Genomic DNA, 27,394 nt, shown 5'->3' with positions numbered 1-27,394 from the left:
ATTAGTTTAAGGTTTTTTTGAGTAATAAGTACTAACAAAACTTATACGAGTCTTTGAGTGAAACGTACTTTAAAGTTTTATTGGATCATGAAACTCAAAACAAATAAACATCCCGGCTCCTAATAACAAACCACAGAGTATACAAAAGTGACATGTTACATTTGCTCGCTATCCGAAGATAATACAATCCCTAATAATCGTCGTACAAATAAACAAATACTGTTTAGGATAGAATAGGTCATTTGTTTTTTCTTGAAACCGAAATATGACAAATGGGCGAGGCGCGCCGCCGCAGATCGCTCGCGTGTCGTCGCGCAGACCTCCCGCCATTTTAAAAACAAACAGACAACATAAAAACTCGTTATTTATTCTCGTGTTATTCCGAAGGGAAGGGCGCGCCCGAATTCGCTTGAAAAAATCATAACTTATAATTAAAAACGTCTGAGGTCTTGCGTTCGTGTTTTGTTTAATGTGAAATCTCGTGTCGCGACTGGGCCGGCGCGGCGCGGCGGGACGGTCAATCACGTAAACTTTATCGTCGCTTCTATGAAGCTTATGAGATCCGAGATATGTGATCGTATCAGTCATATCCACGATTTCACATCGCGGATGAATGTAGCTCCGTCCCGGCGCTTATTTTAACAGAAATACCGATTAATTGATTCGATCTGTGTCGTAATTAAAATGGGTGATTAGAGCGCGGGGAGCGGCGCCGGCGCCTCAAAGCGTCTCAGCCAGCATTCCTTTTGTTTTACCACGGGTCGTTTGTCGCCTGCATGATGCGTGGGTCGCACTCGGTCTCGCTCTGGGCCAGGGGGCGGCACGATGGAGTGAGCGAGAGGTGCGCGGGCGCCGACCTCCTGCGGTGCCGCCGGCCGCCCGCCGCGCGCCCCGCCCAGCCTCGCAACACTAATAATCAGATTATGACAGCCCGAGTCTCAACCGCTTCCCCTGTACTCCACTCATCACTCTTCACTGTCTCCTGAAAATTTGACAGCAGTATTTCACTTATCCAATCACTGCAATAGCTGAGATCACGAGATAGCAGCTCCATATGGGAAACGTCACGATATATATCTCGTTTCCAATTCCGTGTCGTCTGACATCTTATTCGTGTCTAATACGAAAATACCAACGCTAAGATATACAGTAAAAAAAGCATTCAATATATTAAAACAGATGGCACAAATTTTTATAAGAATTCAAAAAAAGTTTCTAAAATAAAATACTCACATTTTAATAAAGTACTCAAAAAAAAATACATACCTTTATTTTACTTCGCGCAATTACTGTCAAATCGTAATATCCGTGAAACGAAGTTATTTGTATGACTCAAATTTGATTGAAAACGTTTAGTGTAATAAAGGCTTTGGTGACGTAAGAGATTGTGTCGTTAAATGAAAAAGCGTAACGTCATTGTAAGTAATGGTAAAGTCTGAATCGGAGGGTCGAAGGGATTTGGAATCCGAAGCACGCGCCGCAAAGTCGTCGCCACCGAACGATCATATCGCAATGTCTCCAGGGAGCACGCACTCTCGCTTGATTAACTCCGAGTTTTCAATAAAAACATCTACCATTGCTGCTATTAAATACGATGACTTAACACGAATTTAGGCAACTCTGTCGATGGAACACATTCAACGCGAACCATACACTAAATTAATGTAGCCAAGTAATCGTCAAAAACGCAATATCATCATCGACTCCCGCGCCTCTCCTAAAACAATCGACCGTCAAAAAAGGCTAATACGAAAACAATAAATTGAATTTGGAACGTAAAAAATGTGCGGACCACAGCATCGGAGATCCGTCCACGAGTCGTTTTTTGCCGACGACAGCGACCCTTGATGATAATTTCTCATTAGGTTATAACATTTTTGTCAGTCGAAACGTCGTAAATTCCTCGAATAATTTAGGGAAGAAAGTGGTCGTGTTAGTGATGTTTTGTTTTTATGGCGCCAACGAACAGTCCGGGTTAGATCGGTATCTCCCGATACAAGCGTTTAACCCATGTTACGTGGAAGCGGGGAATTATTCTCACGGAATCCGTTCTTGTTTGCTAACAACTTGTAATATACAGATAAACGATTAACTTTACGATTCCAAATTCGAATTTTGTCACACTTAAATTGGGTCGATAAGATTTAATTTGATTTCATGAACGACGAATGCTTGTTTTATTTTCGGATTGTTTTTTTTCTATGATAGCGCTTTAGTTTAGTATTATCTGTGACATCATAGCGCCCATGGGGTTACATAAGATACATCATCTCGTACGTGTTTATATTGTAGAGCCATTTCATGCGTCTCCTCGAAATCTCTGTCATAATGGCGTAACCACTGGGTGCCTCTGTCATATAAATCATTAAAATTTGAACACGTACTAAGGTAGCGACGGTTAAAACATTCTTTGTCTTAAATCACAGATATTTAAATTTTAATATTTTTAGAATAATACAAAGTTTATCATGACTAATTTTTACCTTTTAACTAAAAGCTCTGGAAATCATTATTCATTTTAAATTATATTTTAAATTAAAAAATTAAAAAGAAGAGTACAAAAATATCGAGAACAAAAATGGTATTTGGATTTCAATCCGTGAGATCTTATCCCGCTGCAGTCGAGTTCGCAATACTATGTAAATGTGCACTGGCGCCAAACGATATCATACTAAAATCATTCGCTCAATAAATAAAGAAAAAAAAACAAAATTAAAAAATTAAATATCTTAATCTTAAATTAATTTGGGGTATATTTTTGGATTATATATAGAACCAGTCATCATTTTGCTTCAAAAATTCTCATCAATTATTTCCATTTTATATTATAGTAGATTATGTAAAGACAATAAAGTTTTTTTTTAATTTGTCTAACAATATCAGTGCTTAAGGCAGTCTATGTCGACGTGAGCCACCCGCGCGCGCCGCGATACAATCGCAGACATCGCCGCGCATCGCGACATCACGCGCGATGCGTATCTGCCTCGCTACCGACCATTGTTACCCACGCACGTTTTTTTACACAACAATGACCCTTACATCAAAAACATATCGCTTAGAATCCTTTAAATTTACTATAAAGCTTCTAATAAATACTAAGTAACGTACTGGCGGGCACTCGCACGATTTCCTAATAAAAGTGTCACTTGGGTGTCATTGCGGCCCACTAGAGTTGTGAGAACAAAACATTACAAAGACAAACCATATAGCACATTACGTCAGTGCGACATAATTATGTAATATTTTTAATTTGATATTGAAAATTGTAACTAATTCAATCAATACTAGTCGAATCGTAGTAGAATATTTTTATTAAAAAACGTATACAAATTATAAAACTAACACGCCGTCAGATAACCTTTGGCGGGCTATATATGAGTAATCATACATCAGAGAGTAACCGGCAATTGATTAGCGAAGAGTATCTAAGCGTATCACACATATTTCTTTGAAATATGGAACACGGGTTCAATGTCAATAACGCGTACGCGACAGTGTCGCAACCCGCAACCGCCCACTAATTGCGATGACGCGACGCGGCCTGTTTGAGCTCAGCGCATTACACGCCGCGCGATTCCCAGTATAATCGCCTTGATCACTCGACCGTGGACCAAGCGATCAGCGAACACCCGAAACAAGTATTCATTACATTACCAGAACAGCAGTATCCAAGTACATTTTTAATCCGCTACCGAAATACCTTAGAAATACTTTTATTACTTTACATTTTATTACCAAAATTATTTTAATGGCTAATCGATACTTTTATTGACGAAATAGTAGATAAATTTAAGTATAAAATAACGTTTAATAACAATCTAATCATAGACGTAATTATAAGTATTTACCTAGTAAGTTTATGTTGGGCGGTATCAGTTTTATGTTTATGATATGAAGCAGTAACTATTCCATTAATATCAAAGTGAAACCGCTCCAAAGTTTACACCATACGCTCCGAATTAATTTCAATTAACACACGCGGGCTTAATTGTGAATCGGGTGCGGTTCGCGTGCGGCGGCCTCTTTGTCGGCGAACGACTCTTGCGCCTTTAATTCGCAACCATAGCGAGCAGCGACTGTATATCTCTTTCGCTTCCTCGAATCGCTTCCTAAAATACAGGCGCCGTTCAAATCCATATTTCCGCTTAGGCATAACTAACCCTGGGCCTGGGGCATACGTTTGCAATTAGCCGTCGAGTTAGTTCTAGGGATTGCGGCTCTACGGTACAACGAGCGAAGATCCTGCACTTGATGGATCAACTGATTGATAGTCACTCACGGTTACGTATGATCATTCGGAGTAACTAATACGAATTCTTGTTACACAAGAAAAAGTTTATCCAATCATTATTAAAATAAAATATATAAAAGTTAAATTATTAAAAATTTTCTCTATTAGTCTTGTTGACTTACGTAGGTAAGCCTAGTTCAATACAACCCTTATAAACAGTTAGCAATGATATCATTATTTTATATCAGTGATATATTTTTCATTTTAATTTGAAAGTTAATTCTTACACACACTTTATAAATTACGCGAATTTGTATTATTAAACATCAAACTATCAACTATTTGCCAAGATAGTAATGATTTATTTTTGGCTACAATTACTAGAACTGCCTCGGTTTTCGTCTTAGTTATTCATTATGGAGAGCTAAAGCGATTCAAAACACTAATTTACATGCTTTGAAATGTCCGTAGAATCAATTTTAGCGGTTGTAAATTAATCGACGAACGCATGCAAAAGAAACTGCATGCATCAATATGTAAATCTTTAATTATGATTCTGATCTAAAAAACATATCTATGTATAAATAAATATTTTTTAAATAATAAATATTACATTAAATTAATTAAATTTTTATTTGAAACAACTATCGCTAAGATCCGTCTAAGATAAAAATCACCGCATTTCAGGTGAACATCAATTCATTCCTTATATCGTAGCTTTGACAGAATTATAATTAGAAACTGTCCGTCCTTATGGTTTGTCGTTTTTAATGTCGCTAGCCGGGTCCCATACTGCGCTCGCATTTCATTAAGGGAGTTAAAAAATTGGAAGATCTCATAAAACGGCGTGATTTATGCGCGGTCGGGAGCTAACGAGCGCTCGCCAGTCGCCACTGCGCCGCGCACCTCAACGCGTCACTGCTATGATTTCTAAACATTTTTTTCCCATATTACATTATTAAGATTGATTTATTTTTTACGAAACTATAAAAAAAAAAAACTTTCAAATAATATACATTATGCATTAAGGATACTCAGTAATTAAACATCTCGAAATCGATATGTTTGTAGATGCATATTTGTTATAAAAAAAATAACACTCGTTCAATAAAAAACACAAAGACAACGAAATCGAGATCGGAATCGCACAGTATCTCATGTTGTTATCTAAATGATCTGTTGTCCGCATTGATCGGCGTCAAAAGGCGCATAATAGGCTCTAGATGCGGCGAGGAGATAAGCTTTGTCCTGCGCAGGCGCTCCGCTTGCAGTCCGCACTAACTGTCAACTAAATTACCGCACGTTTGTCGGCCGCTTTCGCAATTTAAGGACACAATCGCTTTGAGTAACGTATCTACCGGCGCCGGCGCGCGGACTAGACTTTCCTCTTCCATTATCTTATGATAAAAGATACTTAGAGTGAAAGCAATTTAAAAACCTATAATCACTTAAGAAGGCTTTATCGTTGCGATTTAACTTTCCATAGATAATAAAATACAAAAATCCGAATACGTCTCATACTGATTTTATGCAAATTCTTTGTTTCAAGCTATAACTATAAAACAAGAACATTCGATATTCAATAATCGTGATCGGGAGTTAATTGCGGCGGTGATTTTAAAAGACAATTTTATAATCTGCGAACACATTACGAAATGGATGCAATTGGCGCACGCCACTTTTACAGCGCAAAGGCGCCGACCGCTGATTAAATATTCACAATCCTCGTAAGACCGCTTGTGGAACTTTAAATTCAGCAATGTGTTTCTAGCGTTGTCTGATAGTTATATCGCTTTCACGCCTGTCGCTCAAGCGAACTCGATCAAATGCAAATGTCTGAAACAATCATTATATATTTATATATACATGTCATGTGTTACGTCTGTCCGCTTATCTAACTATCAATCTTCTTTAGCGAAGACACTTTTTTTGCTATAACGGACCGTAAATAATTAAAAATTACACAGCACAGCCCTCGTGGGGATCGATGTTTGTATTGCACCTGCTACATTGAAAATTCTTTTTAAACAGATTAACCCCTTAGTATGTGAAATGTATTTTTTTATCAAATTTTATTGACAATTAATTACTTATCGGGTATAATCGTTATTCCTGTCTATGTCTGTTTTAATGTTTCTCAAACCTTTTGACGGTTGTTAATGTAATTTACGTGTGTCCGAACCCAAAACGTAATATTTTTTGCCACCTGCAACACACTCGGAGCAAAAAGCGGTCGATAAAATAAAAAGTTCGACTAAAAAGATAAAAGTTTTTGTCACGAACGTTATGATTGAAGGTGCTGTCGCTGATTTTAAACAAAGGCCGAGCAGATAGAAGCCCATCAAAATGCTAATACTGAGTTAGTCGCTCGGAACGATACTGGCCTTTTTTTATCCGTCCCAAAATTGGTTTATTTGTTTTGTTACAAGCACATTTCGAAGTCAACTCTATTTGCAGAAGCGACCCCGTCGAGCATATGGCATATGTCTTTTTCGAACTGGAAACGTTTATGTGAAGATTTATGAAAATATTTACAGATCTTGTTTGCATACAAATCATTACTCGGTTTTGATACAACAACATAAATGGATCCCGAACCGCCCTTTATATGTTAGCTAGTATTAACGGCTGTTGTATATTCTGAAGCATAGACGCAACTTCCACTTTATAAATTAAACTAAGCATAAACAAAACTTTATTAATCTTCAATACATTTTTCCATGCGCATTAATTATAACCTTTTCTGTCTCATCCATACTAACTTCGCTTAGTATTATTTCCCATGTAAAAAATAGGAATATTTAAAAATTATTTGTTCTTATTTCAACAACAAATATTGCCATAACATTGTTAATCAGAGTCAAAACAGAGCCGTGCAAGGTTGCTGCGATTCTCACGGGCGCGGGCGCGACTACGACCCGAGTGAACAATTTGACACATCCAGGTGTCCAATTTTTTATGCACCAGACAATGAGGGAGGAGTGTTCGAATGTTTACCCAGGCTCACATCTGGGATCAGTCCGACCGGGCCCGGACCTCTCGTATTCTCGCTAATGAACGCGACTATACGAGCCATTCGAGTAATCCTGAATTTGGGCACTCGACTCGAGAATTAGTTTGTTTATCATTCGAAAGTAAATGAAGCACATGTCGGGCACAAGGGCGCGACTGTCGCATTAACGATCACGCTGCTCCTTAACATTGAACTTGACGATAAAACAACCATGAAATCAGTAGTAAAGATAATTTGAACTCGTGAAGGGTAGGTTAGGGATAATTTTATTGCTTGTCGAGTGATGTCAAGCCGAGAAGAAAGAAACATTACCATTGGGACACGGCTTCTTTGTCAGGAGTTATCGAATGCCTTAAAATTATCCAACACATTTAACGCATTGATTTTCACAAGCTCATAAGACGTTGTTCCATTGTTTATTTAAATATTATAAGGCATCTCAAAGTTCACATTGAAAAACTGTCAGTGTTATATAATAAGCGGATACGATTGCAAACGGCTATTCGCGGTCCGTTTAGGTTTTCGAGTGCGGATGCGAGAGCGGATGTGACGGTTTCTTCCCGCGCTGTTCGCGCCTCCGTGCGGCAATTGGCGAGTTGTTACAGATTTACGACCCACTCTAAAGTTTATTCAACACGATTTTGGTGGTCCCATTGTATTCCACTAAGTCCCTACCCACCGGCGAAGCCTCCGCGGCTTAGCGCGCCCTCGACCGCCTTTTATGGCGCTCCCTTTTTATAGTCTCCTTATTTCATTTGCATTGACGTCTAACATATCGTTAAAGTCACTTGAACATATCATTTATGATTGTTACAATATCGTTAATTTGAAAAACCTAAGAGACTTATTTATCGAGGTGTAATGAAAGTTGATACTTCGTCTTTATCGTTATAGTCGATCGTTTGTGAATTCGCCGATAATGAGGTCGAAATAATTGAGGGTTTCATGTGTTCATAAATGAGAATGTAAACGCGGATATTAATTAGGGTTTTTGAGTGCTTGTATCGAGATTTTAGAGTGCAGAGAAACGCAAAGTTTGAAGAATTTAGATAACAATATTGCCTGTTAACGACCCAAAAGCCATTTGATTTTACGGTGTAAGTATTGATAGTCGGCAATAAACGTGGCATTAACAATATCTTAAACGAATACAGAGGTCCTTTTCTCGGCAGTAGCTGGCCGTAATAGGCTTTTAAAGTAAGGTCGTCGGTGCTTTTCGCATTTTGCGCTTCGTTCGTCACCTTTGTCGGCCTTTCAAAGAGCTCGATAAACGGACGAGGAACGATAAGGCCCGCAACGGTAGCAATGGATTTGTCTGGTACAGTCAACACGAGGCGTCGAGTGCGTACAAGTATTGAGAGTACATATTTAACTTACTCGCTGTTTATTTGGACGACTTCGGGAGCGGGACGTGTGTCAACATTGTCGACGTGAGGATAAGAGATTTTTGTTATCGGAAACATTACATTTAAAACATTTTTCCATTTTAAGTTGCAAAACGTTTTTTTTTTAAAAAACTCTTTCATTTAAAATCGTAGGTACTTTCCTTTGTATTGAATTTTTCCAATATATTTTTTTACTTCTTATTGAAGTTGTGAAAATAATAGAATAAAACATCCACTCACTAGGATAAATGACCGATATTTGTCGGAGCTGCGTGGCTCCTTCCATTAGATAGCCACCGCTGGTCCGCGCCGATAGCACGTAAGGCGGTAGCCGACATCGTAAAGTTTAAATGGAAGCTAATTTAGTGCGTTGTTAATTGTGGCTGTTCTTATCGTGTGCATTAGCGGCCTCCCGGCGTCCTGATAGCACCGCGTTATGACGGATGACTGAGACCCGGAGTTTGCTGATAACAATTGGGACTTTGATGGGGGCCGTGTGAGTTTTATAGGCCTGTGGTATAAACACGGCTACGTGACGTTTTTGTACCCTTTGTCTATTTATTTCGCATAGATTGGAATGCTATCATGACTTATTAGGCATTATATTAGGCTAAATTAACAAAAATATTTTTTTTTAATTAAATAAAAAAAAATCTTTGTTAATTTAGCGTTATGTGCAGATTAAGAATACAGTTAAACGCGTAACACAAAATATAATTAAGTTGACAATAATATTTCTTTATTCTCTTTAATAAGTCACAACTTTATTGTACATATACTATACAATTTCATAATTTAATTTTTTTTTCAAAGACAAACTAAGAATAAATCTATTAGGAATTATTTCTCTGTGTCATCGGTGCGTTATTCCCCAACGATATCAAATGCTCGATTCGCTAAGTAGCTCCCCGGCGGGCGTTGTTTGAGGGATGATAAGATGGCGCCACGCGCATTTCTCATTTATGACGTTCCACAAACGGGTGCCAAAAGCTCGTTGGTCAACACTTTTACTCGTATCGTGTTTTATACGCACGATAAAAGACAAGCACAAATATGTATTGTCTACGCACCATGGAATTCCGAAGTAGTAATTTTATTATCGACTCCTTTGTCAAACTGCCTCGGCCTTTATAAGCCACAAAGTTATCTTTTATAGACTGTTAAGTGTTAGTTTTTTAAGTGAAGTTTCAATTTTGTTTTATTTATTCAAATTCGAAAACACCTCCGACTGTAGACCATTCTTTTACATTTGAATGTGATAAGACGTTATTACAAATTAAGTGTCAGCGTGACGTTGGACTCTTCGAATATTTTCAGATATTAATAAATTATTCAAATATTCATATGTTTTGAAAATATTATTTTTATAAGATAATATGTCACCGTCATTGTTTATTGAGTAATTGTTTCTTTTCTTATTCAAAATAAAGTCTTCTTTAAATTGTAGATATTAGATATAAACATTTGTAATAATATAAGTCGGAAATGAGATACTTATTCTATTATATATAATAAGGTATTATATATATTTACATATATACTTTTTAAATGTAACTCGTTTGATTAGTAACTAGCTTGTACAACTGTAGGGCATGTGCTGTCTTCAAATCTCGGCTGTCTGTAAATATTGTTCGGTTTTTCAGCCAAAAATAGTGGGCCTATTGGCACTTTACAAATTTTCATATCCAACATTTGGCCATTATTAATTACGGAAAGAGATTCATTGTATTATTTATTTACAGACGCATGTTCCCATCGCTGCGTGTATCGCTCAGCGGCCTCGACCCTCGCGAGGAGTACTGCGTGTTGTTGGAACTATCATTGGTTGGGCGCCGGCGTTGGCGTTGGGCGGGAGGAGCATGGGCGGCCGCAGGAGGTGCTGAACCTCAGTCACCACGCCGCCTCATGCTACACCCAGACTCCCCAGCTCCGGGACACCACTGGACAGCGAACCCAGTATCATTTAGCAAGCTTAAACTGACCAATAACACAATGGACGCACAAGGCCATGTAAGTACATACATTTAACTTTTGTAGTATAATAAAAATGTGCTTATTTCATAACCATGCGTTCCAGCTGATTTATGAAGAATTAATAACTCCTTTCAGATCCCTGAAAGGCTTCTTCATAATAATCTGATAGTAAGTTCTCCTAAGACAACGCGTGCAATATTAAAATGAATACATTATTACAAAATAACAAAAGATAATATGTCGATTCCAAACGACGATTAAATATACATAATACGTATATGTTTTCAAAAATCTTGATCAAAAATAATTCAATCAAAAAGATAATAATACTTAATAACGCTAACGTCCAACATCCTTAACATGGGCGTAGCTACCGCCGTATATGCCGTATCAATTATACGGGGCCCCCGGGCCACGGGGGCCCCCAAAGTGTGTAAGGAAAAAGAATAACAACTTTCTAATTTATTTTATTTTACAAATGACAAAATTCTATAAAGCAATTCCTTTTTTTCCCGCCTTAAGCGTGCGTTTAAAAGTTGGCAACACTACATCGTTATGGCGGGCTGCGGGACTTCCCCGTTTTACTTACTTGTACGTTGTTGTACTTTGCATTGGATGTTAAGCCACGGAGTGCAGTGCACTGTTTATTTACGCGCTTTATATAAATGTGCATTACATTGTAATTCAATACAAACAATATTGTTCTTCTGGTTTAGCAGTATTAGTAACGATTTGTAAAAGAAATGAGTGAAAGGAAAAGAGATTATCCCAGCGGCGCTGAGAAAAGAAAAATTAAACAGAAAAGGGACGAGGTTATAAAAAAAGTGCCCAAAATTTCTTCATTTTTTCAGAGACAAGATACTGTGAGTGATTTAGATTGGAAAGGTAAGTACTACACTACTACCCAACCCATTTATTAGGGGCCCGTAGTGATAAAAAAGGAAATCTTTTAATTTCGGTCTGTCCATCTGTCCGTCACAAAAAAATATCTCCGCCCTCGATTTTCACAATTATACTGTTTTTAGGGTTCCGTGCCTTGATTAAAAAAAAACAAAATTCTAACTTATCTATAGTATCGATTTGTTTTGTTGTTTGTCTATCAGTCCGTATCGTATCGTTAATTGCGTTTTGAGAACTTCAGATGTGTAGACTCGCTTTCGAGTTCTCGTTTTGTATGGCCACTACACTACGCGCTGCGTTTAAATAGCACGCAGGTGTATAGCAATGCACGGACAGGCTGCAGTTGATTTTTTATCTACTAGTAGGTACGAGCACAATCCGCGTAGAATCTGTGTGCGTCTGAACTGAACACTCTCTAACTGTGACCCTTAGTAACGTTATTTATGTATATATAACTCTTTTTAGTTTAGTATCAAAGCATTCGTATTTATTTTTTTAACAATTACTCGTTTATATTTAGATTCTTCTGAAGCATGTTCTTCGTCACATATCCATCCAGAAATCGAGGAACCCCAAGTCAACGATTCTGATATATCTGCAGATAATGCAGATTGTAATATAATTTCATCAGATAGAGGAAATTTTGGTGACAATTTAACTGAATGCGAACGAAAAATAATTTTTAAATTGGGTCCATTTAAACCACAAGGACCATTTCCAAAAGTTTCAGCAAATAACCGACCTTTTTCAGCTTATTATTATTCATATTTCAATCAGGCAGGCATAAAAATTATAAGACCATGGTTATGTTATTCTAACGTTTTAAACAAACCGTACTGTCACTTCTGTTGGTTATTAGCAGATCGTCAAAACAAATCGTACTCCTCTGCTTGGGTTAACGGTGTTTCGGTTAGAAGCAATTTCACACAAGCTATTCTTGACCATGAAAAGTCACAGCAGCATATTAGTGCCTCACTCTCTTATAATAATTGGTTGCAAGGAAATACCATCGATACTCTATTGAAAAGTGAAATCGACAGTAAAATTATATTCTGGAGAGATGTACTGCATCGTATAATTAATGTTATAATTACTTTAGTATGTTGTAATCTACCTTTGAGGGGGCATGATTCTGATTCTGGCAATTTTATGGCAATTTCACGTCTGCTATCTAACTATGATGCAACTTTAAAAGAACTTTTTCTAAAACCGAAAGGTGAAATAAATTATTTAAGCCCTACGATTCAAAACGAAATTATTAGTTTGCTTGGTACTAACGTTAGGAACAGTATTATCTCAGAAATTAAAAAAGCTCCATTTCTGACAATAATTCTGGATACAACACAAGACTTGTCAAAAATTGACCAACTATCTGTAGTTTTTCGATATATCTCGGTTACAGAAAATGATGATAATGTGCCTAAAGAAATAAAAATCTGTGAGTCCTTTTTAGGATTCATAGCAGTAACCGATTGCAGTGCTGCAGGTCTGAAAAATGTCATTTTAAATTTGACTAAAGAATATGGAATTGATTTGACTAAATGTAGAGGTCAGGGATACGATGGAGCAAATGTTATGTCGGGTGTGTATGGAGGATTACAAACCCTAATAAAAGAGCATGCTCCAAATGCCGATTATGTTCATTGTGCTGCGCACGCTTTAAACTTGGTTTTGAACGATGCTGCGAGACATGTTCGTGAAATATCGACTTTTTTCGATAATTTAGAAAAAATATATACTTTTTTTGGCAATAGTATAAAACGATGGGCTATGCTAAGTGACGATTCATCTGAAAAATATTTGATTACCCTTAAAAAGGTATGTCCTACCAGATGGTCTTCTAGGAACGACGCTTTATTAGCAGTAAAGAAAAATTTTTTACTAATCATGAAAACTTTGTACCAACTAAATTTAATTTCAAATAAAAAAGATGAACGTGAAGAATGCAAAAGTATAATTAATATTTTAGAGAGTTTTGATTTCTTAGTGCTCGTTACATTTTTTTCTTCACTATTTGAAATTATTAATCCTGTTTCTAAAGCTCTACAGCATGAAAATAATGACTTACAGAAATCTAGTATTTTATTAAGTAATCTTTTAAATAGACTGTGCCAATTAAGAAATCAGAATTCATTTAATAGTTTGCTAAATGAATCCAAAGATTTAGCAAAAGAGTGGGGAGTAACAACTGTTTTTAAAAACAGTAGGCGAAAGACAACGAAGCGTTTTTTTGATGAGTTATCACAAGATGAGAGAATTTCCGACCCGGAATCCTATTTCAAAGTCAATGTATACTATTGCTGTTTAGATATATTAATTTCTCAAACTAAAGAAAGATTTCAGAGCCTTTGCAACCTGAGTAATATATTCGAAATATTACAACCGGAGAAACTCCTATCTGCTTCAAGCGAAGAGATATTAAACGCTTCCGGAAAACTGTCTGCTAAATACAGTAAAGACATCTCACTTAATCTTTGTGACCAATTAATGGCTCTAAAAACATGCTTAAATTCTGAAATTAAAAAAATTTATTCCATTAAAGAACTCATTGAATTATTGCTAGTAAAATTCAATAGTCTTGCATCCAGTTTTCCCGAGGTAATCACAGCATGCTTTTTATTCTTGACCCTTCCAGTTACAACCGCAAAGGCAGAAAGAAGTTTTTCAAAATTAAAACTAATAAAAAATTACTTAAGAACTTCGATGGGACAAGAACGGCTGTCAGACCTCTCACTATTGTCCATAGAGGCAGAAACTTTAGAAAAAATAAAATCATCATCAGCCATAAATGATTTAATAAATCAGTTTGCCGAAAAAAAGGCAAGGAGAGTGAATATTTAAAATTCGATTTTTATTTGTAAAATGGGTAAATTATGTGATAAATAAATATTACTTCTCACAATATTTTTTTTCTTTGTGAAAAATCTTTACCTCCATATAAGGGCCTCCAAAAAAAATTTTATACGGGGCCCCGACAAGGCACGCTACGCCACTGATCCTTAACAATTCCAATATCTGATTTCTCGTAATAATATCGTCAAACTAATCTAACGTTCAAATAAACATTTTAAAAATATTTCACATACTAAAAACCTTTAGTAAAACCTCGAAGCTTTATTAAATCATTTGAAAACAAAAAGATAACCACGATTTGGGTTACAATGCGTACAAGCGAGGCTCCATACAGAGTCGTGACTATGTTCTTCCACCACAAGCTTCAAAGGCAACGCCTCCCGACCACTTCCCTCTACGAAAAATTGCTACGAACAATCTCCAATCAGATTTAAACTTTATTACACTATAAATAATAAATATATTCGAACGGCGATATTGATACGTAGGCCTATGAATTAAAAGCTGCGATTCCATCTGACTGTTGCAAATAAAACTAAACTCTAACTCAACAGCTTAAGGTTGATATTAAACTGCGGTTTTGGTACACATCTTAACGACGTAGAAATTAAAAAGCGTATACTAAGGTTGTATGTTACTGTTGTGATGGGTGATGTAACCGTAGTTCTTTATTCCTGTGTAAACATCGTGGACAGACGGGTGACGCTTTTATTAATGATGCCACATACAAATAGTGTGTTTAATGAGGTCTATTGACACTCATTGTTTGTACAAACACTTACCTGAGAAAATTTCTATTGTGGTGACTTGCGCGTTTGGATTGAGATGGACCTAAAAAAAAAGTCTTATATTACGAACGCTGTCGCTACTTGGTGGTAGAGCTTTGTGCAAGCACGTCTGGGTAGGTACCACCCACTCATCAGTTATTCTACCGCCAAATAACAGCACTCAGTGTAACTCTGTAGTTACACTGAGTAAGTGAGTCTGAATCTCAAAAGTAGTGCCTGTGCACTAGGGACATAACATCTTAGTTCCCGAGGTTGGTGGCACATTGACGATGTAAGGAATAGTTTAAATTTCTTACAGCTTCATTGTCTATCGGTGATGGTGACTTACCATCAGGTGGCCCAAATGCGCGTCCGCCAATCTATTCCATAAAAAAAAATGGAAGCACAATGAGAGCAGAGACTATCAATAGAGAGGGAAATACGCGCAATTTAAATTGCGCTTAAATTACTCCTCGATACATTTGCAAATGTGAATCGATAAAAAAAAAATTCAATAATTGTAACCGTTCATCCGATGTACATTTCCAGCCGCTCTTCAAGTGAGCCGCACTCACCATTCTCAAAACTATTTGCCCAGCAATTCGTGACTAATTCCAGAGCGGCTGAGTTAGAACGCGGCTATTGCACGCCGTGAATGTCATTAACGTACCTGATGCTAATCATTTATTTAAATTATGTCCTTTAAACCATTTATTGATAACTCTAAAACATTATTTACCTAATTGCTGTTTGGCGGTATAATACACAGCCTACCCTATATGGAATAGCATTACGCCGGTACCCCTAAAAGCAATACTTTATAGTTTTATACCTTTATCCGCATAAATAAATTATTACATTTATAAAGTATTTATAAAGTAAAAATTTAGACGTTTGAATGTAAAAAGTAATTAATTCATAAAAAAATACTATGAATTCTAGGTAATTAAAGGCAATAGCATACTGTTTGTTTAATAAATAGATAGATTCTTGTTTATTAATTAATTTTATTCATTTATCGCTTTTCTGGGAACGACGAATCAAATCCGGATCCGAAAAAACACTGCAATAACATATATTATCCGTATTTTGTTCTAGATATCATATAAATAAATATATAGATAAACATCGATCATTAATATCTTAATAAATATAACAGAGACTGTATAAAATATAGAATTGATCTTATCCTTTCAATAAAACGTGCTCCCATGTTTGATAAACACTAAACACAAAAACATACTATTATGAAGGGTTAGAATGCCCTTGCGCATACGCATCGACGATTAGATTGAGACCGCGCACCGGTCCGTGAGTAATGCACTGAGATCTTTTTTTATATAAACTCCTTGTAGAAATATTATTTGTCATATATGAATTATACTTAAGAGTCCACAGTTTTATGTACTCTATATACATAACAGCATGCAAATCGTGATATGCTTAAAATAATTATGATTCCTTTTTTTGCTCTTTGTAAATGTATAACAGCATTTGAAATATCAGAATTTAACTGTTAGGTAGACTTAATCTCAATTGATTGTTATTAGTATCATTAATTAAAAGAAGCTTTTCATAATTTGCTGTATGGAATACAAATGCCTTGCCTGAACCAAAAACCAGCAGTATAAGAGTTATGAACCATTTCAAGTTCAATAAGAAATAAGATTCTACGTCACATGTACCAGCAATTTAAAAAACGGCTTAACAATTATTTTTAATAACATAACGATAAAATAACATAGAATCTGTTAAATATATCTACTACACAGACTTGTAACCTAGCTACTGGTCTCTATGTATTGTTTTTAAATCGTTACAAAAATATATTAAATATTTAAAATACAGTTATTTAACCTGTTCATATTGCTTTAGAAACGCGGCCTCTTTGTGCACACAAAAGCCAGGCTACTGATATAGTGTACGAAAGCATTCTTCTCCAAATACACGCATGGCTTGCTCACTTGAGGTTTCGCCACTTGCAATAAAGCCTTACCAACCATTATACTATTGTATGTTTTTTAGCGCAACATCAAAGGCATATCGACCCTTGAAAAACTTTTGTGAGAAATATCGTTAATTACAAGACGGATTATGAGATATCGTTTAAAAGAGTTACAATGAAGGGATTAGCGTTATCGAATGTTAAAAAGATATTTAACTAATTTTTAAAACTGTAGACAGTGGCTTTTCTCATAAATATAATTCAGTATCTATTATAAGTAAGTCATTTTTTGTCTTTGTTATTCAAATGTTACGATTTGTTTAAAAAATGAGACGGCGCTAATTTAATTATATCTTAAATGTCGTTTATGAATTGAATCAATCGTTTTATGCAACTAAATTGAAACGACTAAAAACTATTTCAATGGATACGATATGTTATCGCTTCCTTAATTAATATAATTATATTGAAATCACTATTCAAGATTAATCTTTCATAAGAAGCTCGTTCGTTTTTATTTACAAGAATATTAAGCGAATGTTGTTGATAACTTTTGAATTAGTTACATATAGAATTATCAGCATTTCTATGAAAATGTGAGTGTGACCAATTAAAATTTAAAAATAAAATTTGAAATTCGAAGTACGAATATATTACAAACCGATTTAATGTTTATGAAAAAAGTAATCACATAGTCTTGAAACATAAATGTAAAAATTAATTGTATATGTTAAGGCTGTAAAGAGTTTTAAGCAAACCGTTCTTAAACGTACATAGAATAAAATCCTTTTTATATGCTTATGTAAATAAAACGTTTCCGTATTGTATATCTTAAAGACCTACGACATATAATTTACGAAAGATTTATAAATATATTTCCTTTTAAATTTTCAACGAAACTCGGAAGTTAAAAAAACAGAAGTACCTATTTATTCGACGCGATTGCCACTATCGCTAAAATAATCTGTGGCGCTGTCATTTTAGAACCCAACATTTTCAAATAGTTTTTTTCTTGTAACGGTTCCTAATCTATAATCTTTTCACGCTTAATTAGAGCTAGAATTTTTATTTGTAATACAACAGTAACCAAGACTTATTTGTACATGTATCAAAGATTTCCGATTCAAATTATGTGTAGGTAGATAATGTTGATTCTGTAGCCACTAATACAGCTACAATAAGTGTGCTTTAACGCCGGTATGAATATAGCAACGAGTAGCTACACAAATGCCCATATAAATTTAGAAATATATAGATATATATATTTTTAAATGTTTTATTGTATTATATTGTTTCCATTAGAGAAGATAATTTAAGTCCAAAACATTTATGGAAAACGATACAGAGAACATTGTATGAAATTTCGCTATTTAACCAAAAATATTTTTAAAAACATATTTGTACATACACAGCGGTCATATTTTATACATAAATATATAACAAATAAGTCACAAACTCAAATTATAATTTATATATAACATCCAAGCAAACTTTTACCTTTGAATTTTCATTTTACACAACGTAAAGCTATAACTAGTTCGACCTGTAGATTCTACCGAGAACAACCGGTCAGAAACTTTCTTACATACTTATTATTCGAAATATAGAGTTTATTCAATGTTCACGTATAAATAGTACCGATTTATACATCTTTACAAAACGTATTTCACGTTTTTACGTCGTGCAAGAACGTTTATTTTTAATGTTTTCTAAATCGATTTAGATGTTTCATTTTAAATCGTTATATTGTTTTTGTTTCGGGAAATACTTATAGCTTTAAGTGAATATTTAATAGTTCGTTTTTCTAGTGGCAAATTCAGGCTAAAAGTTTGTATTTCTCACTCAACGAAATGCATGCAAAGCCGTTGATAATCATTTATCAATCTTTATCTATCTCAATCTTTGGTATTGACAATTATGGGAGTAAGAGAATATAACAAAAAGGGAATAAAACCTCTTAATATACACAAATGTGCTAAATATCTACAGCTTATAACATTATTCATCGCAGCTGAAATTCGGTTATTATTAAATAAATTATAAAAGTAGAATTTACTCGTTCGACTAAGTCTATCGAGGTTTCAAGTTTAATAATTTAATCTAAAAATGTTGACCTCCTTGTTAAATATAGCGGTTCGTCAATATATATTTGCACTCCTAAAACGAAAGTTATCTGATAAATTTATACAGTAATTAATTATCTGTTACAACTGTCAAATTATGAAAGCCTCCTGAATTTGTCGAGTTAGAATTATTATTTATAACCCAATGTTCTAAAACCTTCTCAAGTATATGTCTTGTGTATGTGTATATGTATATCGTGTCACATTATTTATTATTGTTTACTTAAATAATATATTTAATATTTGAGTTATATATGAAACGTATATTACATAATATTTGCCATCCTCTTTCTAGGATACTTGTATATATAAACAAATATTTATGATTAATGTTAAATATTTCATTTTGACGTTTCTTTACGGTTCTAGTTAATTTTTTCCCCCTTAACTTATTATAGAAACAACAAATCAAAGATCCCTTTTTTAATATTATGCAAAAAATATATAGAATATTGATATTATCAGTGACTTCAATCTCCTTTGATTGAACGCGTATCAGGTTGATGGACGAGCTTCCGAATGCGGTGAAACTTTTATACAGTCTGTCTGTCAATCAGTCTGCACACTGATACTTGCCTTTAGATAGATTTATATCTAGTTTTAGAAGAAAAACATTTTTGAAATCACTAAACAATATCAGCGTAAAAAATAAATGAAATTGTTACGATATTAATATAAAATATTACGGAGATTCCTTCTTGTTTTGCCAAATACTTAACTAGTTGTAAACTTATTCTGAAAAATTCAAAAGAGATAGTCAATTCAAAAGAACCTTATAGATAAAGCGACAACAGATAATACCTTATTACTAAGTAAATGATCTGAAAATGAGCCTTATTTAATTTAAGGGGCATAAACGAATTTAAATAAGGTTATAATGGCTCATTTAATGAGCTTTTTAATGCTATTTAAACTTGTATCTACGTAATTACCTAGCCATAAAAATATTCACTATTGCGCAAAGCCTAAAATTATTTAGTAATTACCTTTGTGGTTAAAATTTAATTAGAACAGTAAAAAGGTTAATGAAATTTAAAAAACAGTTCGGACACAAAACACACACGAACGTAATTAGCTTTCTCCTAATTATCTTTTTATCCAATTCAATTAGGTTTTTCTTCGTCTCATTTGACATCGGAATAATTTCCAACGGAAAACAAATAAACAAATTTATTTATGTCATTACCTTTAATTAATAGCTTCTGTTTAGTAGGTTTTAATTAATTATTTATTGTGTGTGGTAATTGCATCGTATCGCTGTTATTTTTTTTTAAATCGCACTATAATAATTATTGGTTACATATAACAAAAAGCTGTGAGTGAAACTCAAATCACAATACCTACTTAATGTGCTCTTTGAAATCGGGAATTTATTAAGTACTAATATATGATAAATGATATGCAGTTTTAATGTTAATGAAGCCTATTCAAACAACATGTGTCGCCCACTCGTTTCCCATATCTCTCTTTTATTAAAAATATTTAATAATAAGCAGTTCACGTTATCAATGTTCATTCGAATTCACCAGTACCTCAAGCGTATTTGCGCAAGCGTCCTCTTAAATAAATGTTATAATTGAAATCAATTTTTATGAACTATAATCTATACAAATATAATTAATTAAAGTAACTCTTTCTATATCACGGGCATGCTGAACCGAATTATATATTTATAAGACTAGAATAAAAACCCCTGTATCATAAACGCAGCCACGGCTGACAAATATACAATATATTTAAATTCAAATTTATTGAGAACTCTAGGTGAAACGTATTAATTCACAATGATCATCACGTTTAAACAATGTTGCGGTGTTCATATGTAGGCAGCTCTATGATGTGTGATAAAAACGAATTCACGCAATTAGCCAAACGGCCTGGACATTTTATCTCTCAATCGGCACGTGTTCACTTACTCGTAATACGAAAATCGAGAATTGTTTCAACGTGACCGGGATAATTGATAGCGTATAATGAGTAAAAATATTTCGAACCATGTATGGAAATAATTGCAGTAAACTTTTTACGAGTTTCCTTCGTATTTTGACCTTTAATTGTTGTATTTACCTTATATTTCTATTTCAAAGTTGTTTTTTTTTTCGATATTTTATAAAGGAGAAGTCATCTCCACTGTAAGATGCCGAAGCGATTGCAATGTCTTATCATTCTGTACGGTATCGGTCACACCTGTGCAACAAGACAAAATAATTTCAAAAAAAATCTCCAGTTAGTTAATTTGAGTAATAAGTTCATATGTTTCTACATTACGATCGGTTCCGCATCACGTTCTGGCGCGTGTGTGTCCGACCCTTAATCGTGGGAATGGAACGTCACAATGATTAAACTCACCAATTAGCTAAGACTCTGATAACTTTCCAGTATATGTCCATATAATTATATCTGAAAAATCGATAGTAACTTCTTTAATTCGAAAGGTTTTACGTTAAGGTTTTTTTTTCTTTAATAGCATGTTGTACTTCTAACAGTTAAAATAGATCATATTTCGTCAGTAGTTCGTTGCAATAAAAAATGGAAAGTTAAAAAAGTATACAAGTGAAAACACAAAACAGAACCCTTTACGCTTGAAGAGTCGGCGCCCGCAGGTAGCTCCGCGTCAAGTACCAGATAAGCCCTTGTACGATCCGCCGCCTGCGCCTGACCGCCTACGAGACGTGTCGCCAAATCTTGTTTTTATCATCTAATACTATTTTGCACTTCAACTATTTTTTACTCATATTGAAAAAAATATTTCAAAACGTTGATACATATTTTCATAAAAATATTAAACGAGTGATCTATTATTATGCAAAGTAACGAATAAATATATACCATACAAAATGATAACTAAAAAAACACAAATAATTTTATTAATAATAATAAAAAACCTAGGCTTGATGTCAAAAATCCTTCATCCTTTCAAATGCTATGTTAAGAAAATTTAAAAGCTCATCAAATCAAAAACATATAAAGTTTTAAAGTAAAAAAGTAAACGATGCATTCAAAACTAATAAACTTATTGTAATAAATTTTTACATAACATTTTTTTATAATTAATGAGCTTCCATTATTTTAACAACCGTGGTGCAGTGCATATTATTTATAATAATCGTTGGTTGTTGCCTTTAAGCTTACTTTAATGATATTTTTTTTATTTATTATTTCAATTTTAAGTACTTATACCAACATATAAGTAATGTATGTGGGAAAATAAACATCTCGTATGTTTTTCTTTTGACTAGTACGTACCAATTACATATATATGTAACGCCACATGTATACTATGTAATGGCACAAATTAATTAAATATGATTAATTACGTATAGATTTTTTAATTGTACCTACTAGCATGCTAGTTCTTACTTTTAAATAAATATTTTAGATCTTTGTGTTTCAATGGTTCAATATTTAGTTATTAATATTAATTTATTTACATAGCGAGATTAATTTGCCATTTATAGACAAAAAAAATTTAGCCACGTAGGCAAAATTAAGGTATTTATAATTATGATTCACTTCGGCGCCCAAGCGCATATTGGTAGTCTAGTAGGGTTGCCTGTATGGATCATCCGCAATTTACTGAAGCCATTAAACAACATTATGAGAATATAATATTAATGAAATAATTCTTTCACAGATGGTACTAACATCCATGCACAAGTACCGACCGCGCGTGTTGGTCGTGCGCGCTCGTGACGCTGCGGCGCTGGCCTGGGGCGCGCCGCACGCCTCATTTTCATTCCCTGAGACTGAATTCATAGCCGTCACTGCCTACCAGGTAAATATTATAAGTTTTAAAAAAATTGTATAAACTAAACGGCGATAAACTCTTATAAATGTAGATTTTGGTTATATGCAATTACATTTTTGTCGTATGTCGCATTGTATTATTTTATGTAGGTAGACTTTTATTATTATCTTCACTCTCTAACATTTATTAGATATCCTAATAAATGTTAGAGTATCGGTTAGGTGATCTTTCAAATACACAAATTTTAACACAAATGTGCGAAATACATAACTAACAATCTAAAAGTAGATACACTAGAGATTTAAATTATTATGTATCTAAAAATACGATTTCAAATAGTTTAAAACTTTAATTTAAATCTCAAATCGAGAAACAAATGCATTTTTAGTAAAAATAGAAATTCAAACGTACCACGTAACATAACAAAGAAAAAAATCCAATCATAAAGTATTTGATAATTGTTATAATATTTAATATCGTAAGTATTTCGTACAGGGTTCAAACGAAAAGTATTTGGAATTTTGGATAAGTATTTATAATTCTTAACAAAAACAGAATATATAGAATAATAAGCTGATAATATTATATTCGAATACCAGATAAAAAGTATTAATCAGGATAGATTGTAACTTGTAACATTTTTTCCAAACAAAAAATAATAAATAATTTCTCATATAACATGTTCAATTACGTCGTTTTGTAATCCGCAAAAAGATCATATAATCATTTTATTACGGCGTATTTATACGTTAATTATATTGTTAGGATGCTATCGGCGTGGCTTAATCACAGGTGTTATAATAACAAGGTATTTTTCCCTCAACGGAGTTCCCTATATGATACAATCTTTAACTATTCCAAGAAATCGAGCTACGTTTCCATGAAGACGTAACGATTCGCACTTATGAGTACGACCCGATTTTTTTTCGAGTCAAAGGCGCCAATGCTTTTACACTACACGACGGGAAAAAAATCCAAGATTGCCATGGCGACGAGCGGTCATTTGTGCTAACAAAACAAAAGTATCTAATTGAAAACCTTGACGGTCCGTTTGCTGAGTAGTTCCGTATTGTTTTAAAAAAATGCGAGATTTGATGATTCAGAGACACTTAGTCATATTTAGAGTTGACACCAAACTATGGATTGGCAAATATTTGTCGGATATAAAGTTTAAATATCGAGTTGAATGTATGTATAGGCATCTATTGTATATATTGTACTTGTAAGTACATACAGACTTTAATAAGATTTATCAAATCTGTCTCCAATGTAACAGATACCGTAAAGACACCGAGCCCTCCCGCTGTTTTGTTTTCTTATACCGAGCTCTTTCCCTTGACGCTCAGCGCAGCGTGTCATTTTCTTGCATAATCCATCGTTCAGTAATTAGGTCGCGGCGGCTGCTTTACTCCGGCGGTATGTTTAATGTTGACTGCAGCGAGACGCGAACAGCTTCTCGCGTCCATTTACAATTACGGCGACCGGTCGCTTTGTAGGATAATCCGGGAATTGTCCACATAACGGGACCTCGTTGTGGACAAAGACTGGCGGCGTATCGTTGCGCATTATGCCCGCCCAAACGAATACATGGCGGCTAACGTATTGTTACGAATTACCATCGAATTAGAAAATCCTCTTTTGCAGTAGCCGACGCTTATTTAAAAGCGTAACTAGGTGGCAGACCGATGCGATTATTACAAAGGAATCTACCGTGCCACACAAATACTTATGAAAGATTTAAACACGATCAATCATTATGTCTAGACAGGACTTTCGCATGTTTGTAAATCTCTAGTCAATATTTTGTATGCTTACTTTCGATAACAAAATTTACTCGGATCCTAATTACACATCCCTAAAAAGTCGGCGACGAGACAGTCGCTAATATGTGGAACGCAAAACGTAAAAGTAACTGCAAGTTTGTGACGTGACGTCACAGCCGACAGGGCGGAGCTGGGGCGGCGTCTGGCACATCTCAAGCACTCGCTTAAACTAACCGACCGACTCGACAAGTCCTCAAGAGTGAGCTTACGGCATGCTTTTAGCAAACGTTCCTATAGCGGAAAGTTATCAGTTATCTCGTTCTGCGTTAAATAAACGGCACCCGCCGGCGCCGCCTTATCAGCTCATGTAAACAGCCATTTACAAGTGACCTGACGTATCACGGCGGGTCTATTTGCCATCGGATTTTGCTAGACAATCTAAGTTACCAGTCGCATAATGTGCAGATATCGATGTTGCTTTTTATCAGTTCTCTAGCAGCAATTTTTAAACGAGTGACGGTTAGGCTGTTATTAAAATTTGTTCACAATTAAGTAGAGATAATTATTTTAAATATCATATTACGTTTTACGGGTAGTTAGAAAGCTAGCATGCTGGCGCCGTGTTTTGGTAGCGTTGCTGGCTGTCGCCGGCAGTCGCGCGACGGGCGGGCGACGGCGATACGCATACATGGCATGCTAATTGGCCTGTCGCCAAGCTTACACCGCCACATGTGCAACAATTATCCCTTACAAGCTATTAGACGACGGAGATGTATGCGGAAACGGATGTTTAAATTGCATTCTCAATAAGATAAGAAAGTTCCTCGTAAACCGCTTTAAAGAACATGATTGGTTGGACTTATCATATTATTAAGAAAATAAAACGGTTTAATGCTTTTATAAAGTTTAATATTATCATGAAACAACTATAAAATATTAAAATCCAAATCCAATAGAAAATAGGCAAAATTGCTTATGACTACGTGACGTAGGCGGGTAAGGTGGTCTCACGAATAGGTATAATCAAAGTGAAATAAAAATATTCGGGCCAAATAGAATAATTAAAATAATGCTAGAATCGTGACGGTATGCGAGAATGTGAGGAACCGACCGATCGATCTTAATTTTTCATGCCGACCGTCTCAATAATAACTCAATCAAATTTAAACACAATTATATTATTACTAAAATTGAAACAAATTTTATTATAACAATTATTGTTTTTTGTTCACAGAACGACCGGATAACGAAGTTGAAAATCGATAATAATCCCTTCGCAAAAGGTTTCCGCGCGTGCGGTCAATCAAAATGCAAAAGGAAGAACGTTGAGCCAGAAAACGGTAGCACAGACGCCCAGAACGAGTCCTCGGACGCAAAACGCCCTTGTTCCGATGCTGCGTCTTCCTGTTCAGAGGAGGGAAGCCTGCGTTCATCTTCACCACGGTCGCCACCGCTGGTCGAGTCACCAGCCCCACTTGTCGCTTCGCCAGAGAACATAACCCCCCCTGAACATCCGACATTCTACCCACCAGAACTACCATACATGCACCCCCTTCATATGCCAATGCCTTTAGGGATGTGGCCCACGAATACTATCCCCGGTGGTTTCTTGGGATCCTCGTGGAGTTCAGTCCCCCCACCGCCCCCCAGTATTCCGACGCCCTCAAACCCGCCGGCACCTTGTCGACGTATTAAAAGCTTTACAATCAGCGCCCTTCTCGGTGAAGGCTGATGACAGTAAAATGTAAAAAACGACGGGCATTATTCGCAATATTTACATTGATTTGTAAATATATTTAGATAGTTATTATTTTGATGTTACGAGTACTCCCTAAACCTACCTCGAAAACTTAAAACGATAAGGGTCGATATATTTTGTATGTGATAAAAGTGCCTTAAGCAAACTTAAGTAGATTAAGAAAAAGATATACTGATACGAGATAAATATATGTCATATATCATCGTCATTGCTAGACGATTGGTATAAGTTTCGAATAATTTATATAAGTTTTATTTTTAAGTTTCGTGTACATAATGTACATAGCAAAATGTTTGTTTTATATGTTAGGAAGTTAATAAACTTTTTAGAGAAAACATGTTTACTTTTTTTATTTTAAAATAACCCGTGACCAACGTACCTACTTTATTAACAAAGTTAATTACAAAGTCATTTTTTTTGGTAATGAAAAGTTAGATAATGAGTACCCTTCCTTGTAAAAGGTACTATTTACATTATGTTTATACAATATAAATGACCTAGATCACTTTTTGGTACCATCGGTGTCATCTCAAGCTAAGCTGGGAACATACCTACATGAATTTGAGGCCTTTTTGCTAGATATTTACTAAAATTAAAAATCTAGAAAAATATTTAACTAAATAAAATAGAAACAATTAATTTCAAATTTTAGAAAATCGGCCACCATTTAGAATTAATTCGCTTAAAAATTTTTAGGAATCCCCATTGGTTGTACTGTCATGTTATGGCCTATTATTTTTAATTATGAAAAGCTGAGTTAGTTATTACTTACAAATATGCTTATACCAAAAAGATACATAGCAAGCAACGTGAGCGGAAACCTGTGAGAGAAGTTCTTCGGAGACCCCTCGGAACGTGGCTCGTGTATGTGTGCCCTTAAAGAAAAGAAAGAAAGGGTAAAGATTGTAATGGGTACTATATGTATACTAGTTT

The 27,394-nt window shown here is 34.9% G+C and overlaps 2 protein-coding genes across 2 annotated transcripts in view; both read left to right on the top strand.

The window, feature by feature from the left end:
* Positions 1–26,768, top strand: part of LOC124533734 (T-box transcription factor TBX6-like) — a 33,832-nt gene extending 7,064 nt beyond the window's left edge. The window contains exons 3-5 of the mRNA XM_047109185.1: positions 10,372–10,639; positions 22,826–22,966; positions 25,937–26,768. Of these exons, the coding sequence (XP_046965141.1) occupies positions 10,372–10,639; positions 22,826–22,966; positions 25,937–26,434 (907 nt within the window). The 3' untranslated portion in view covers positions 26,435–26,768. The remainder of the gene's footprint in view (positions 1–10,371; positions 10,640–22,825; positions 22,967–25,936) is intronic.
* On the top strand, positions 10,968–14,495 carry LOC124533733 (zinc finger MYM-type protein 1-like). The gene is made up of 2 exons (XM_047109184.1): positions 10,968–11,488; positions 12,024–14,495. Exons 1-2 carry the CDS (start codon positions 11,347–11,349, stop codon positions 14,342–14,344), a joined length of 2,463 nt encoding a protein of 820 aa, XP_046965140.1. The 5' UTR covers positions 10,968–11,346; the 3' UTR covers positions 14,345–14,495.
* Positions 26,769–27,394: the final 626 nt, after the last annotated feature.

This window comes from Vanessa cardui, chromosome 11 (genome assembly GCF_905220365.1).
Source record: "Vanessa cardui chromosome 11, ilVanCard2.1, whole genome shotgun sequence".
NCBI classification, from domain to species: domain Eukaryota; kingdom Metazoa; phylum Arthropoda; class Insecta; order Lepidoptera; family Nymphalidae; genus Vanessa; species Vanessa cardui.
The sequence above is the reverse complement of the archived record's forward strand: the minus strand, read 5'-3'. Positions and strand labels throughout refer to the sequence as shown.

What these genes read in the sequence shown, in the direction of transcription:
- LOC124533733 (XM_047109184.1), top strand. Translation starts at nt 11,347, where the DNA reads ATGAGTGAAAGGAAAAGAGATTATCCCAGCGGCGCTGAGAAAAGAAAA. An exon ending in GAGTGATTTAGATTGGAAAG is followed by an intron (nt 11,489 to 12,023) that starts GTAAGTACTACA and finishes GTTTATATTTAG; the next exon opens with ATTCTTCTGAAGCATGTTCT.